The 11,508-nt window shown below is 45.9% G+C and overlaps 1 protein-coding gene across 1 annotated transcript; it reads right to left on the reverse strand.

Moving 5' to 3' along the window:
* Positions 1-461: 461 nt before the first annotated feature.
* LOC118640293 (cytochrome c oxidase subunit 6A1, mitochondrial) lies at positions 462-2,386 on the reverse strand. The gene is made up of 3 exons (XM_036277245.1): positions 2,255-2,386; positions 1,964-2,106; positions 462-740 (listed from the first exon to the last, which is right to left on the reverse strand). The coding sequence occupies exons 1-3, from the start codon at positions 2,355-2,357 to the stop codon at positions 657-659; spliced, it is 330 nt and encodes a 109-aa protein (XP_036133138.1). The 5' UTR covers positions 2,358-2,386; the 3' UTR covers positions 462-656.
* Between the last annotated feature and the right edge of the window lie 9,122 nt (positions 2,387-11,508).

Consider the following 11,508-nt stretch of genomic DNA (forward strand, 5'->3'; position numbering starts at 1 on the left):
TTTTTATTGTTCCTCATGCTATTTTGACTTCATCCTCCAACTATCTCAGCTACTTCAAAGATACTACCTTTATTTCTCCAAAGATTTTTGGCCCTAACAACCTTCAAGGTGCTGAGAGATGACCCCATGGTAAGAATTTGACACCTCCAGAGAAAGTACCTGTAGGGAGTATTCTGCAGCAAATGCTGATGGAATGGGATAGGAGAAAGCTGAGACACAGAGGAAGCACTTCCTCTCAAGAATCACAGAAACCTCTTTTCAATGAAACTGCAGCCACTCTGCTGGCCATTTGATGTCTGTCAAGACCCAATCTCGATACTTAGCTCCATTCTCTTTACATACCCCAGCACAAGGAACCAAGGATAGGCCTGTTATAAACCCTGTTCTTCACTGCAGAAACAGAAATAACATTAATGCTCGTTTCTGAAGGAAAAACACCACTAAAGAATGCAACTCTCAGCTCGTGACCAATGTAAGTTATTTATTTAAGCCATCTCCTGCCATAAGCAAAGAGACGGAAGATCAGTATGTTCTAGTCATCATTTTATACTAGGAAAGAAGGTCAGCTTAAGGTCCCGTACACTTTTCTGGTCCATGTGCAGAGTAATGGTCCAAACCAGTGCTGTGGTCCCCATGGGTAGTGGTCCAGATTTTCTTTATTCATCTTCATAGCCAGTTGGAAGCGGATTCAGATGAGGATTATGGAATAGAGTATGGTTACCATCTCCCCAGGGAAAGGGCTGTGGAGTGAAGATGTCAATTAGGACATTCCAGATAGTTCAGAAACAGCACTTGCCATGAACTGTTTAAAACAGACAGGGTGATATATAATACATAAAACAAAATGGAAATTAGCCCTTTAACTACTGGCATATTTCAGCCTTCCCATAATTTAAGGGAGCTCTTAAAACTTCCAGGAGAACTCTTAAAGTAGATAACGGGAAAAGCAAGCTCACATTTGTAATTCATAAGCCTCTCCCTGGTAACCTGTATTCAGTGGTGTGTTTATGAAAGTGTAATCCTCAAATCACCTGTATCAGAACCTCAGAGGTGGGTATGGGGGAGAAGATATTCGCAAGCTACCTTTGCAAAGCATTGCTCTTGGGCAGTGGCTTCCAACTCAGGATGACTTTGCCCCTCCAGGAACACTGGGCAATCAATATCTGGAGGCACCTGGGGCAGGGTAGGGTACTACTGGCATCTAGTGGATAGAGGTCAAGGTTGCTACTAAACATCCTACAACTGACAGGATAGCAACCCCCACAAGAATTATCCAGCTCCAAATGTCAACAGTACTGAGGTCGAGAAACCTTGCTGTATGGCTTTTAATTCTACTGCACAAGGGTGGGAGTGGGGCTCAAAGACTCACAAATTCTGAATCTAAGAATCTAGCTTAAATTTCTAAGAGGCCAGTCCTACCTGGACTAAGTGATGCAACAGTTAATAAACAACCAGAAGAGGCTCTTGTTAAGAATACAGTAAACAATGGGAAACAATTATTATAGCATCTACATCAACAGCCAAAGGACAAAAGAGTTGGGAAGATATACAGCCTAGAAAAGAACAGAAAGTGTCAGTCTCTTCATTAGGCAGCTAGTCCCTGCCAGGTGCCCAGGTCCTAGAAAGGCGAACCACGTCCCGTCTTTGCCAGTCTAAGAAAGTTTCCCAAACCTCAAGTTTTATATAACCGACAACTGTTTCAGAACAGTACCAGAGAGCAGAAGATGGGCTGAATTAGAAAAGGAAAACTGAAGGGCACTTATTGTATGACTTTAAAGAAGAATGTGGGAAGTGACACCCCCTTTCCCCTCCCCGTCTCAGGTTCCCGTCCGTAAAACCGGAAAAATAAAAACTGGTGATTATTCAATGAGAAACTGTACACGCTTCTGGAGAATTAAGAACTTGGAGGAGAGCATCTGGAATGAAGGGAGAACGGACACTCCAAGAGAACGCAGGGGCGTACCTTGGACCTGATGCGGAGATGGGGGTAGGCGATGAACTCGGGCCTCTCGTGCTCTTCGTGGCGCGACTTCAGAAAGACGTTCAGCATGCTCACTCCCACCCCGGGGAGCGCCACGAAGTAGGTGAGGGCCTTCCACATGCGAGCTGCGGAGGGGCACGACGACTCAGGCCTGCGGAGAGGGCCCCGCCCGGGTCTCATCCCCCTCCCCGCAGGCCTCAAGGCAAGGTCACGGTGCCGCGCAGCGTCGCGGGAGCCGGGCGGAGGCCCGCCTACCGGCCGCAGCCCCAGTACCTGAGCCCTCCTCGCCGTGGGCACCACCCGACATTAGCCGCGCCAGCTGTGGCTGGAACCGACGTAGGAGCCTAGAAGCCGGGGAAGCCGCCGCCGCCGCCATTTTTGACCAGGACTCCGCAGCGCCGGAAACGGAAGCAGAAGGATGGGCTGCGGAGGCGGGACCCCCACCTCAAAGGACGTTTCTATTGGGCCGTGCTTTTTAACCGAGGAGCCTGCGCACTCCTCCTTGGAAGACTGTCCTTGTCAAAAAGCTCGGAGCCACGGAGCAGGAAGGAGCATGCGTTCTGCACCTCCCGAGTGCGCTCCCCCCTCCCTACAGTCCCCATCCTGGCGAAGCTTAGCGCAAAAGCAAGGTTTATGGAGGGCACCCTGGCATCCGTGATCGCTCCCTTCGTTGGAGTCCATGGACAGCACAGACCACCTATTTAAAATGCCATTCCCGCCCTGGCCGGTTTGGCTCAGCGGTTAGAGCGTCAGCCTGTGGTCCAGAGAGACCCGGGTTCGGTTCCCGCTAAGGGCATGTACCTGGGTTGCAGTTTGTCCCCGGTCCTGGTTGGGTCGTGCTGGTGGCAGCCACTCAATGTGTTCCTTTCACGTCGATGTTTCTCTCTCTCTCTCCCCCTCCCACTCTATCTGAACAAAATATGGAAAAATATCCTCGGGTGAGGATAAAAAATAATAATAAAAAATAAAATGCCATTCCTCCTCCTCCTCGTTCTCTGACCCTGCATTATTTTTTTATGGCATCTGACGGGATCGTCGTCGTCATTATTTTGTCTGTTTCCCTTCATAGAATATAAACTCTGATGCTAAGAGTTTGCCCACTTAAGCATTCCCAGGCCTAGAATGGTGCGCGGAACGTAGCAGGTGCTCAACAAAAATTTGCTGAATGAGTGAGTGAAGAGCAACGGGAAACAGAAATTGGCGTTGGCTATATTTTGGCTACACCCATTCCCCATCATTTCTTCCTTCCTTTTTCTTTCTTCTACTCATCTAAAAACAGTTTTAAAAATAAAAATGTACAAAAATAGATACATAAGATAAAAGTAAACTTTTTTGTTGTTTGTTTTTTAAATCATAGGTACCTTTAAGAATATAATGAAAGCCCGGCAAGTGTGGCTCAGTGGTTGAGCATCTACCCATGCACTGGGAGGCTGCTGGTTCAATTCCTGGTCAGGGCACATGCCCAGGTTGCAGGCCAAATCCCCAGTGGGGGCCATGCAGGAGGTAGCCAATCAATGTTCTCTCTCATTGATGTTTCTCTCTCTCTCTCTCTCTCTCTCTCTCTCTCAATAAAGAAAATAAATTTTTTTTTAAAGAATATAATGAAAGTTATGAACCGATTCCCTCCAAAATGCACCTGTTCCTAAGCACACACACTGTTTAGCAGACAATGCTGGGGAAAGAAGTTACCATAAAGTACATTTGGAGACCCCTCTTAAGTGTCCTTGTGCCCCAGGTCAAGAATCCTTGAGTAGAGAAACAAACAAGGACACTGGTGTGGGAAGACTGGATTCACATCTTGTTTCCTTCCCTTACAGTCTGTGTGACCTTGGGCAAATTAGATAAAACGAATACTTTAAAGTTATGCATTTCATGAAGATAAAAATTTAGGATCATGTTACTAGAGCTTCACAATCTGATCAAGCATTAGATCTTTCTCTGAGTAGCCTGAAGTTTTGCACGTTGTGGTGTAATCAGGGTCATCAAATCTCTATTCGGCTTCAAACACAGCCAGAGGGTGTATGAGGCCCCGCAATGTGGCCATGGAAGGGGTCCAAGCTCAGGCGTCAGGAAATCCTGGGTTCAGATCTCTCATCTGCCACCTGCCGTTTCCTCTTCTCTAAAATGGAAATGTAATACTCATTTTTATCCAACAAATATTTACTGAAACCTAGCTCTACCTTGGGAAGTTATTCAACCTCTATCTACAATAATAAAGTTTCATTTTAATAAATATTAACTAATATTCCCACTATGATTTTTAGGTGTGTGCAGTAGTACACAGAGGTATAAAATCTCTCTCATGCAGCCTACATTCTGGTGGTAGAGACAGGATTAAATGAAAAATGTTCAGTGCCTGAAATATGTTAAAAATTCAACAAATGTTAATTTTCTCATAGAGCTTTCTTTTTTTTTTTTAATCCTCATCCAAGGACATTTTTGCATTTATCTTCAAATAGAGCGGGGGCAGGGGGAGAAACATCAATGCAAGAGAGACACATGGATGCGAGAGAGACACATCGACTGGCTGCCACCCACACGACCCCAACAGGAGCCGGGGACAAACCGCAACCGAGGTATGTGCCCTTAGCGGGAACTGAACACGGGACTCTCTGGTCTGCGGGCCGACGCTCTAACCACTGAGCCAAACTGGCCAGGGCTCATAGGGCTTTCTTACACCATGCAGGGTAGTACTGCTAAGTAAATATTCTGTCTATGGTGCTTGGCACAGAGTAACATGCTCAGGCATAATGTTTATGGTGTTATTGCCAGGTATGCTCAACATTTGCAAAGCCTTGGGTCACTGAGTTTAGACAACCCAGGAAATTAAAATCATCAATTCAAAGAATAACTAATATTTACTGAGCACTTATTTTGTGCCCAATTGTCTTCCCCCACTTCAGTAAATGGCCACTCTATTTCTCAAGTTAAACTCTATAAAGTCATCTCTCTCTCTCTTTCTCTCTCTCTCTTTCACACACACACACAGCAATCCATCTATACAAATCCTAACAGCTCCTCCTTCAGACACATATCCAGAATTTTACCACTTCTTACTATCTACTGCTACCAATTTAATCAAAGGTGCTAGCTCTCACTGGGACAATTGCAAAAGCTTCCTAACTGGTCTTCCTGCTACCGAGTCCCCTACAGTCTATTCTCTACATAGCAGCCAAAGGGATTTTTTAAAACCTATCAGATCATCCTTTTCTGCTCAAAATCTTCCAATGGTTCCCGTTTCCTTCAAAGTAAATGTCAAAGTCCTTGCAGTGGGCTACCAGGCCCTACACACCCTGCCCCCAGTCACCTCTCTGACATCATCCCTTCTACCAGCCCCCTTACCCATTTTACTCCAGCTACCTTAGCCTTCTTGCCTTTCCTTGAACAGTCCAGGTGCTCCCCTGCCTCAGGACATTGACACATGCTCATTTCTCTATCTGGAAGAGTTCTCCCCCAGATAGCCCCATGAATTGCTTTCTTATTTCAACCAGGGGTCTACTCAGAAGTCATCGTATCAGAATGGCCTTCCTATACTATCCCAAAGTGAAATAACTCCTCCCAACCCTGACAAACCGCAACCCTGATACTTTTTTTTTTTTTGGTACGTGCCCCTAGCAGGAACCGAACCTGGGACTCTCTGGTCCGCAGGCCAATGCTCCAACCGCTGAGCCAAACCGTCCAGGGTGCCAACCCTGATACTTTATTCTACTTACTGTGCCTTATCTGTCTTCATAGCACTTACTAATATCTGACATATTCAATATTTATCGATTTATTGTCTATCTTCCTTCATGTACAATGTTTTGTTCACTGGTGTTGATCACACACTTGGCACATGATAAACACTCACTGAAAATACGTTAATCCCAACCATGATTTTGTGAGCTAGATACTATTCTCCCCATTTTTCAGATAAGGAAACTGAGACTCTGAGATGTGCAAGAAGTTGCCTGAGGTCACAAAGTTTTAGGTAAGTGGTGGACCCGAGCAATCTGGGACTCAAGCCAATTCTTTTAACCTCAAAGCCACACAGACTTTGCTTTAGGTAGAACGATACCAACTCCAAGAGGTCACCCTCTCAAGCTCATGCTGATCAAATGCTCTGAATAGGGATTAGCAAGAAAAGAAAAGCTATTTAATTTCTGACTTCAGTGGATTTGCAAAGAAAAATATTTCAAGTCATGGGATCCTTGATAATGGCCTGAACCATCACATGTGTCCTCAGGGTACTGAGCTGGCAGTTCCCAGCCTGTGCCGCCCCTCCCTCTCTGTGGCTTCAGGGCCTTAGGCCTCTCTGTGCAGGGAGCAGCCCCAAGGCCACGGCCAGCCAGCTCTGGATTTGACGTCATCCTCTCTGGCAGCTGGTGATATTTACATTCGTTCTGAACCCACTAAGGCTCTCTCTGACGCTCGATTTCCTTGAAACAGGGAGCTGGTGGGTGGGCACCTCAATACTATGGACAGCTGCTGATGGGGGAGGCATTGGAGCGAGACTGGGGGAGGCTTCCTAGCCAAGGACAGGGCTTGCTTAAGGGAAAGCTTATCTGGGGCATCCTGTCTGCTACTTCTACTGTGGTTTCTGTCAGCTAAGAGCACCTGCAGTTCCTGGACCAGTAAATATTTGTCCACCAAAAGACTAATACTAGGATAAGGCACCGAGGCATTTTTCCATGCAGGCTGCAAGGGAAGCCAGGGTGTTGCGACCACCACCTCAGCCCTCTAAATAACTTGTCTGAGCTGCTCAGCATTGTTAATGCATTCAATTAGGGTCTCAAATGTGTCACTGGGCTGCCGTGACAAGAGACAGCAGTGACCTTCATGGAACACTCAGCCTAGAGGGAGAGACTGACAAGTAAACAACTATTACAACCCAGTATGATGGGTTCTGCAATAGGAGGCACTACAGCATGGGCCTTGGCATCGAGTTCAAGTCCAAGGTCTGCTACTTAGCTATGTAATCATGGGCAAGTCAAGTTACCTCTTAGAGACTTGCCTATGAGTTGAAGTTATCACAAGGATTCAACAGGATAATAGATATTGGCTAACATTTACATTTATTAAGCACTTACTATGTACTGGGCCCTGGGCCCTTCTCATGTATTAATTTTTCCCATTACAACACTCCTATGAGATAGATGGTATTCTTTTCTTTCTTTTTTTTATCCTCACCCAAGGATATTTTTCCATTTATCTTCAGATAGGGTGGGAGGGAGGGGGAGAGAGAAAGAAACACTGATGTGAGGGAGACACATCAACTGGCTGCCTCCCGCATGACCCCGACCAGGACCAGGGACAAACCGCAACTGAGGTATGTGCCCTTGACTGGAATCGAACCCATGACTCATTATGGGTCCTCGGGCTGACGCTCTAACCGCTAGCCAAACCAGCCAGGATGATAGATGTTATTTTTTTTTTATCCTTACCCAAGGACATTTCCCATTTTTGTTCAGATAGAGTGGGCGGGAGAGAGAGAGAGAAACATTGACATGAAAGGGACACCTTGAGTGGCTGCCTCCTGCACGACCCCAACCAGGGCCAGGGACAAACTGCAACGGAGGTACATGCCCTTAGTGGGAACCGAACGTGAGTCTCTATGGACCGTGGGCTGATACTCTAACCACTGAACCAAACTGTCCAGGAAATAGATGGTATTCTTTTTTTTTCTTCTTTCTTTAGCTAAGACAGAAGCGACTTATTGTACACGTTACAGTCAGCGACAAAGGAGAACAGAACCAGTCCAGAATGTCACAGGTCCAAAGCAAACGACCAAAAGGGACTGTTTTTGTAAGAGCAGGGTGGATGTCTCAAAAGGCGGTTGTGGAGATCAGATGGCATGTATGTTCTAGATCCATCAAGAAGTTCTAGACAGCAGGCATGCAGTCCAACAGTTTGTACCAATGTCCCTGGCCTCTGGCTTCCCTTATTTCTGCTTCTGTGGCTTCCTCGGGTGCACAAGCTAGCGGTTTACTTGGACCTCTGCCTCATCCTTCTTCTTCTGCGCTTCAGCGCATTCGCTTCTTCCTCCACTTGGCTCTCATGGCGCAGAAGTTCCTAAGAAGATGGTGCTAAGGCCAAGAGCTAGATGGTATTCTTATTCCTATTTTACAGATGAGAAAACTGAGGCACAAGGAAAAGTTATTTCATTTGCCTAAGTTTCACAGCCCTTTAAGTGATCAATCCAAGATTCAAATCCAGGAAATTGGCCTCAAAGCTTGCACATTTAACCACTATGCCATACTGCTTCATTAACTAAAGGGGCCCTAGCACAGCGCCTGGCACAAAGTAAGTGCTGCAGGGTCTATAGAAGCAGAGCAGAGGGGCATATGGCTGGACTTTGGCGGGGCAGTCAAGGAAGGCTTCCTGTAGAAGGTGATGTCTAAGTCATGAGCCTCTCTCTCCTATGAATATGAGTGAGTCAGGGACCACTTTTGGTTGGAAGGGAGATGTGTTTTCCAGGCAGATATCACCACAGAGAAAAGATATGAGTACTGCATCAAGAATCCCAAACAGTGCCTTACAGCTAGAGTATGAGAGGAGGGAGAAAGCAACAAGTTAGAGTTTTAGCCTCAGTGTCTGAGGAGCTTTAGTTTTAAGCAAGAGAGGTGATCAGCTTTGCAATTTAGAAAGATCCCTGACTACAGCACACCTAGAAGCCTGCATAGAGGGCCTGGGTGTGACAGTCTCTTTCTTTCCTTCTTTCTTTCATTCTTTCTTTCTCTTTCTTTCTTTCTTTCTTTCTTTCTTTCTTTCTTTCTTTCTTTCTTTCTTTCTTTCTTTCTTTCTTTCTTTCTTTCTTTCTTTTTCTTTATTGATTTTGAGAGAGAGAAGAAGGGAGAGGGAGAGAGAGATAGAAACATCTGTGAGAGAGAGCATTGATTAGCCACCTTCTGCATGCTCCCCACTGGGAATTTGGCCCACAACCTGGGCATGTGTCCTGACTGGGATTCAAACTGGCAACCGCTTGGGGCATGGGTTGACGCTCAGCCACTGAGCCACACTGGGCAACAGTCTGTTTCTTTGGGGCGGAAGGGGGGCATTCAGAGCAGGTAGAATAGTGTAGCTGTGCAGGGTAGAACATTGGACTTGGATGCTGAGCCCTCCCTACACAGAGCACTTGGACCAAGCCATTTTCTGAGCTTTCCTCTTCATTTATAAATGAGATTCATAGCTGTCAATCCTCCAGGAATGTTGTGAGCATAAAGGCGATAGTATAGGTAGAGAACCTGGCATGTGAGGGGTGCATAATAAGGTAATTATTATTTATTGCTACGGTTCCCCCACAACCTTCCGCCTAGCTGATTGTCAGCTCTTGGACGGCAGACCACAAGTATCATCCATCTATCTAACACCACAGAACTTGATGCTCGATTATTTTTCCCTTCTGGTTCCTGTTTATGCTCAGACACTTGTCTAGACCCGAGGCTTTGCTCAGGCTGGCCCCTCCTGGCTGGAAATGCCCTTCCTACCCTGTTGCCCATCTTGGTCTGCACATACTTCACCCAATCCTCACCTCCTACAGGCAGCCTTTCCTGGTTACACCATGTCTCCTTGCCTCTAGGCTCCTGGTGATATTTAAGATCACTGTAACTTGTATGAGGATCTGCTTTTTTTTCTTTTAATTTCTACTCTGAGCTCTAGGAGAGTCCCCCACCCCTTATTTATTTTATTTTTTTTTCAGATTTCCCTGAATTCTCATGCAGCCCAGCACAGAGCAGGCAAGACAAATGATTAAGAACTCAGGTTCTCAGACAAAGCTGAATTAAAATGCTGCCTCTGCTACTTTTGCTAAACAAATCTCTTACCTTTCTGTACCTCAGTCTCTTCATCTGCAGAATGGATGTATAAATATAGATGTGAACAAAACTAACTCCATCTCTGTGTTCCCGGATTTCTTCCATCTTTAAGTTCTCATGCTGTGACCTTTGAGCAACCTCACTGTCATTAGTGAATGTTTGTAGTTAGTGAAAGCTTTCTAGTTGATCATTATCTGTGTTCCATAAAATGTAGCCATAAATATTTTTGTTAGTAATGGGGGATTGGCATGACAATTGAGATAAATATCAAATGAGTAATAGTATTGATTATAACTATCCATCACAAGACCACCAAGGGGTAGGGCACCTGGCATGGACTGCATTCTTTATCACTTGGTGTTGTCAGTCATTAGTATACTATAAAAAATATATATTGTAACAGGGGTCTGGTAGTGGAAAATAATTTGTGCAGAACTGCAGGGCGTCTGTCCGTTCCAACCCTGCATTCCTGTAGGTAAACTGCCATATAATAAATTGTTATATTCTATGGAGTTACCTGCATCGTTTTTCAATATGAAGATACTTTTACACCTTTGCCCCACCATCAAACAATGAGGAAAATCGTAGCACCTACCTAATAAAGTTTCTGGGAGAACTGAATGTGATGATGTGTGTAAAAACACTTAGCACCTTGCTCAACAACTAGCAGCAATTCAAATCATATTAATATTCATCATTACTTGTGTTAGGAACAGAAGCATTCACCAAAAAGCCGATTATGAAGTTACTACCAGCAATTCTGTTGCTGGTATTCGTCGCATTAGACTGTAAGCCCCATCAGGGCAGGGTCCCCTTCAGCCTGGAGCAGAGAAGGCTCTGAGTCAACATTGACAGAAAGGTGACTGGATGGGGGCTTCTCTGGCACCCGCGCCTGCAGTACCGATCTCTCCCTGTGGGTGGCAGGCTCCACATGTGCGGGCGCCGCCCACGAGTCTGGCCAGAGATGAGTCGTGCCTGCGACCTTCAACGTGGCTATCTGGTCTCAGGATCCTTGAAGGAAGGAGGGCGGTGGAACCTGCGAGAGTGATAGAGGGAGGTAGGCCGAGCTCCTTGTTAAGGCCTTGCCTCTGAGACTTCTTCTGAATCTTCCCTCGATTAGAACAAGAAAACTTCTCTTCCTAGAAACACCCCCCCTTACTCCTCCCCACCCCCAACCCCAGTGGGGAGCAGAAAGAAGAGACTGAAAGGCCCCCTGGGCCTGGTAGACAAAGAAAGAGAGGCCATCCTGAAAATATTTATCTTCATAACAACTCACAGGGCAGTGCACTTGGCATTGACTAACTGCCCCACCCTATAGCCCTTTGATTTGGGGAGGGAGGTGTGTTAGCATCTCGTTTTGCAGAGGAGCGCCACTGTGGCCTAGAGAGGTAGTACCTGCTTAGAGAGACAGATCTCAGCTGTCTGATTCCAAACCCCTTCCCTTGACCCACCCCTGTGTATCCAGCTAAGACCTCCTTGGAGGGTGTGCTTATCTAACTGACCATTATTAATTATTAATACTAATAGCACCTATTTAGCCTATCCTTATTGCAGTGGTGGAACTTGACATGTACTATCTCATTTAAACCTTCCAACAACCCACAAAGTTATTCCATTTTACTGATGAGGAAACCGAGCCAGAGAAGCACTAATTGGCACAGCTAGAGACAAGCCTGATGGAGCCAAGGTTCAAATGCACATGGAATGACCCATCTTTGCTTTCAACCAGTAGTT

The sequence above is a fragment of the Molossus molossus genome, unplaced genomic scaffold (assembly GCF_014108415.1).
Source record: "Molossus molossus isolate mMolMol1 unplaced genomic scaffold, mMolMol1.p scaffold_m16_p_22, whole genome shotgun sequence".
NCBI classification, from domain to species: domain Eukaryota; kingdom Metazoa; phylum Chordata; class Mammalia; order Chiroptera; family Molossidae; genus Molossus; species Molossus molossus.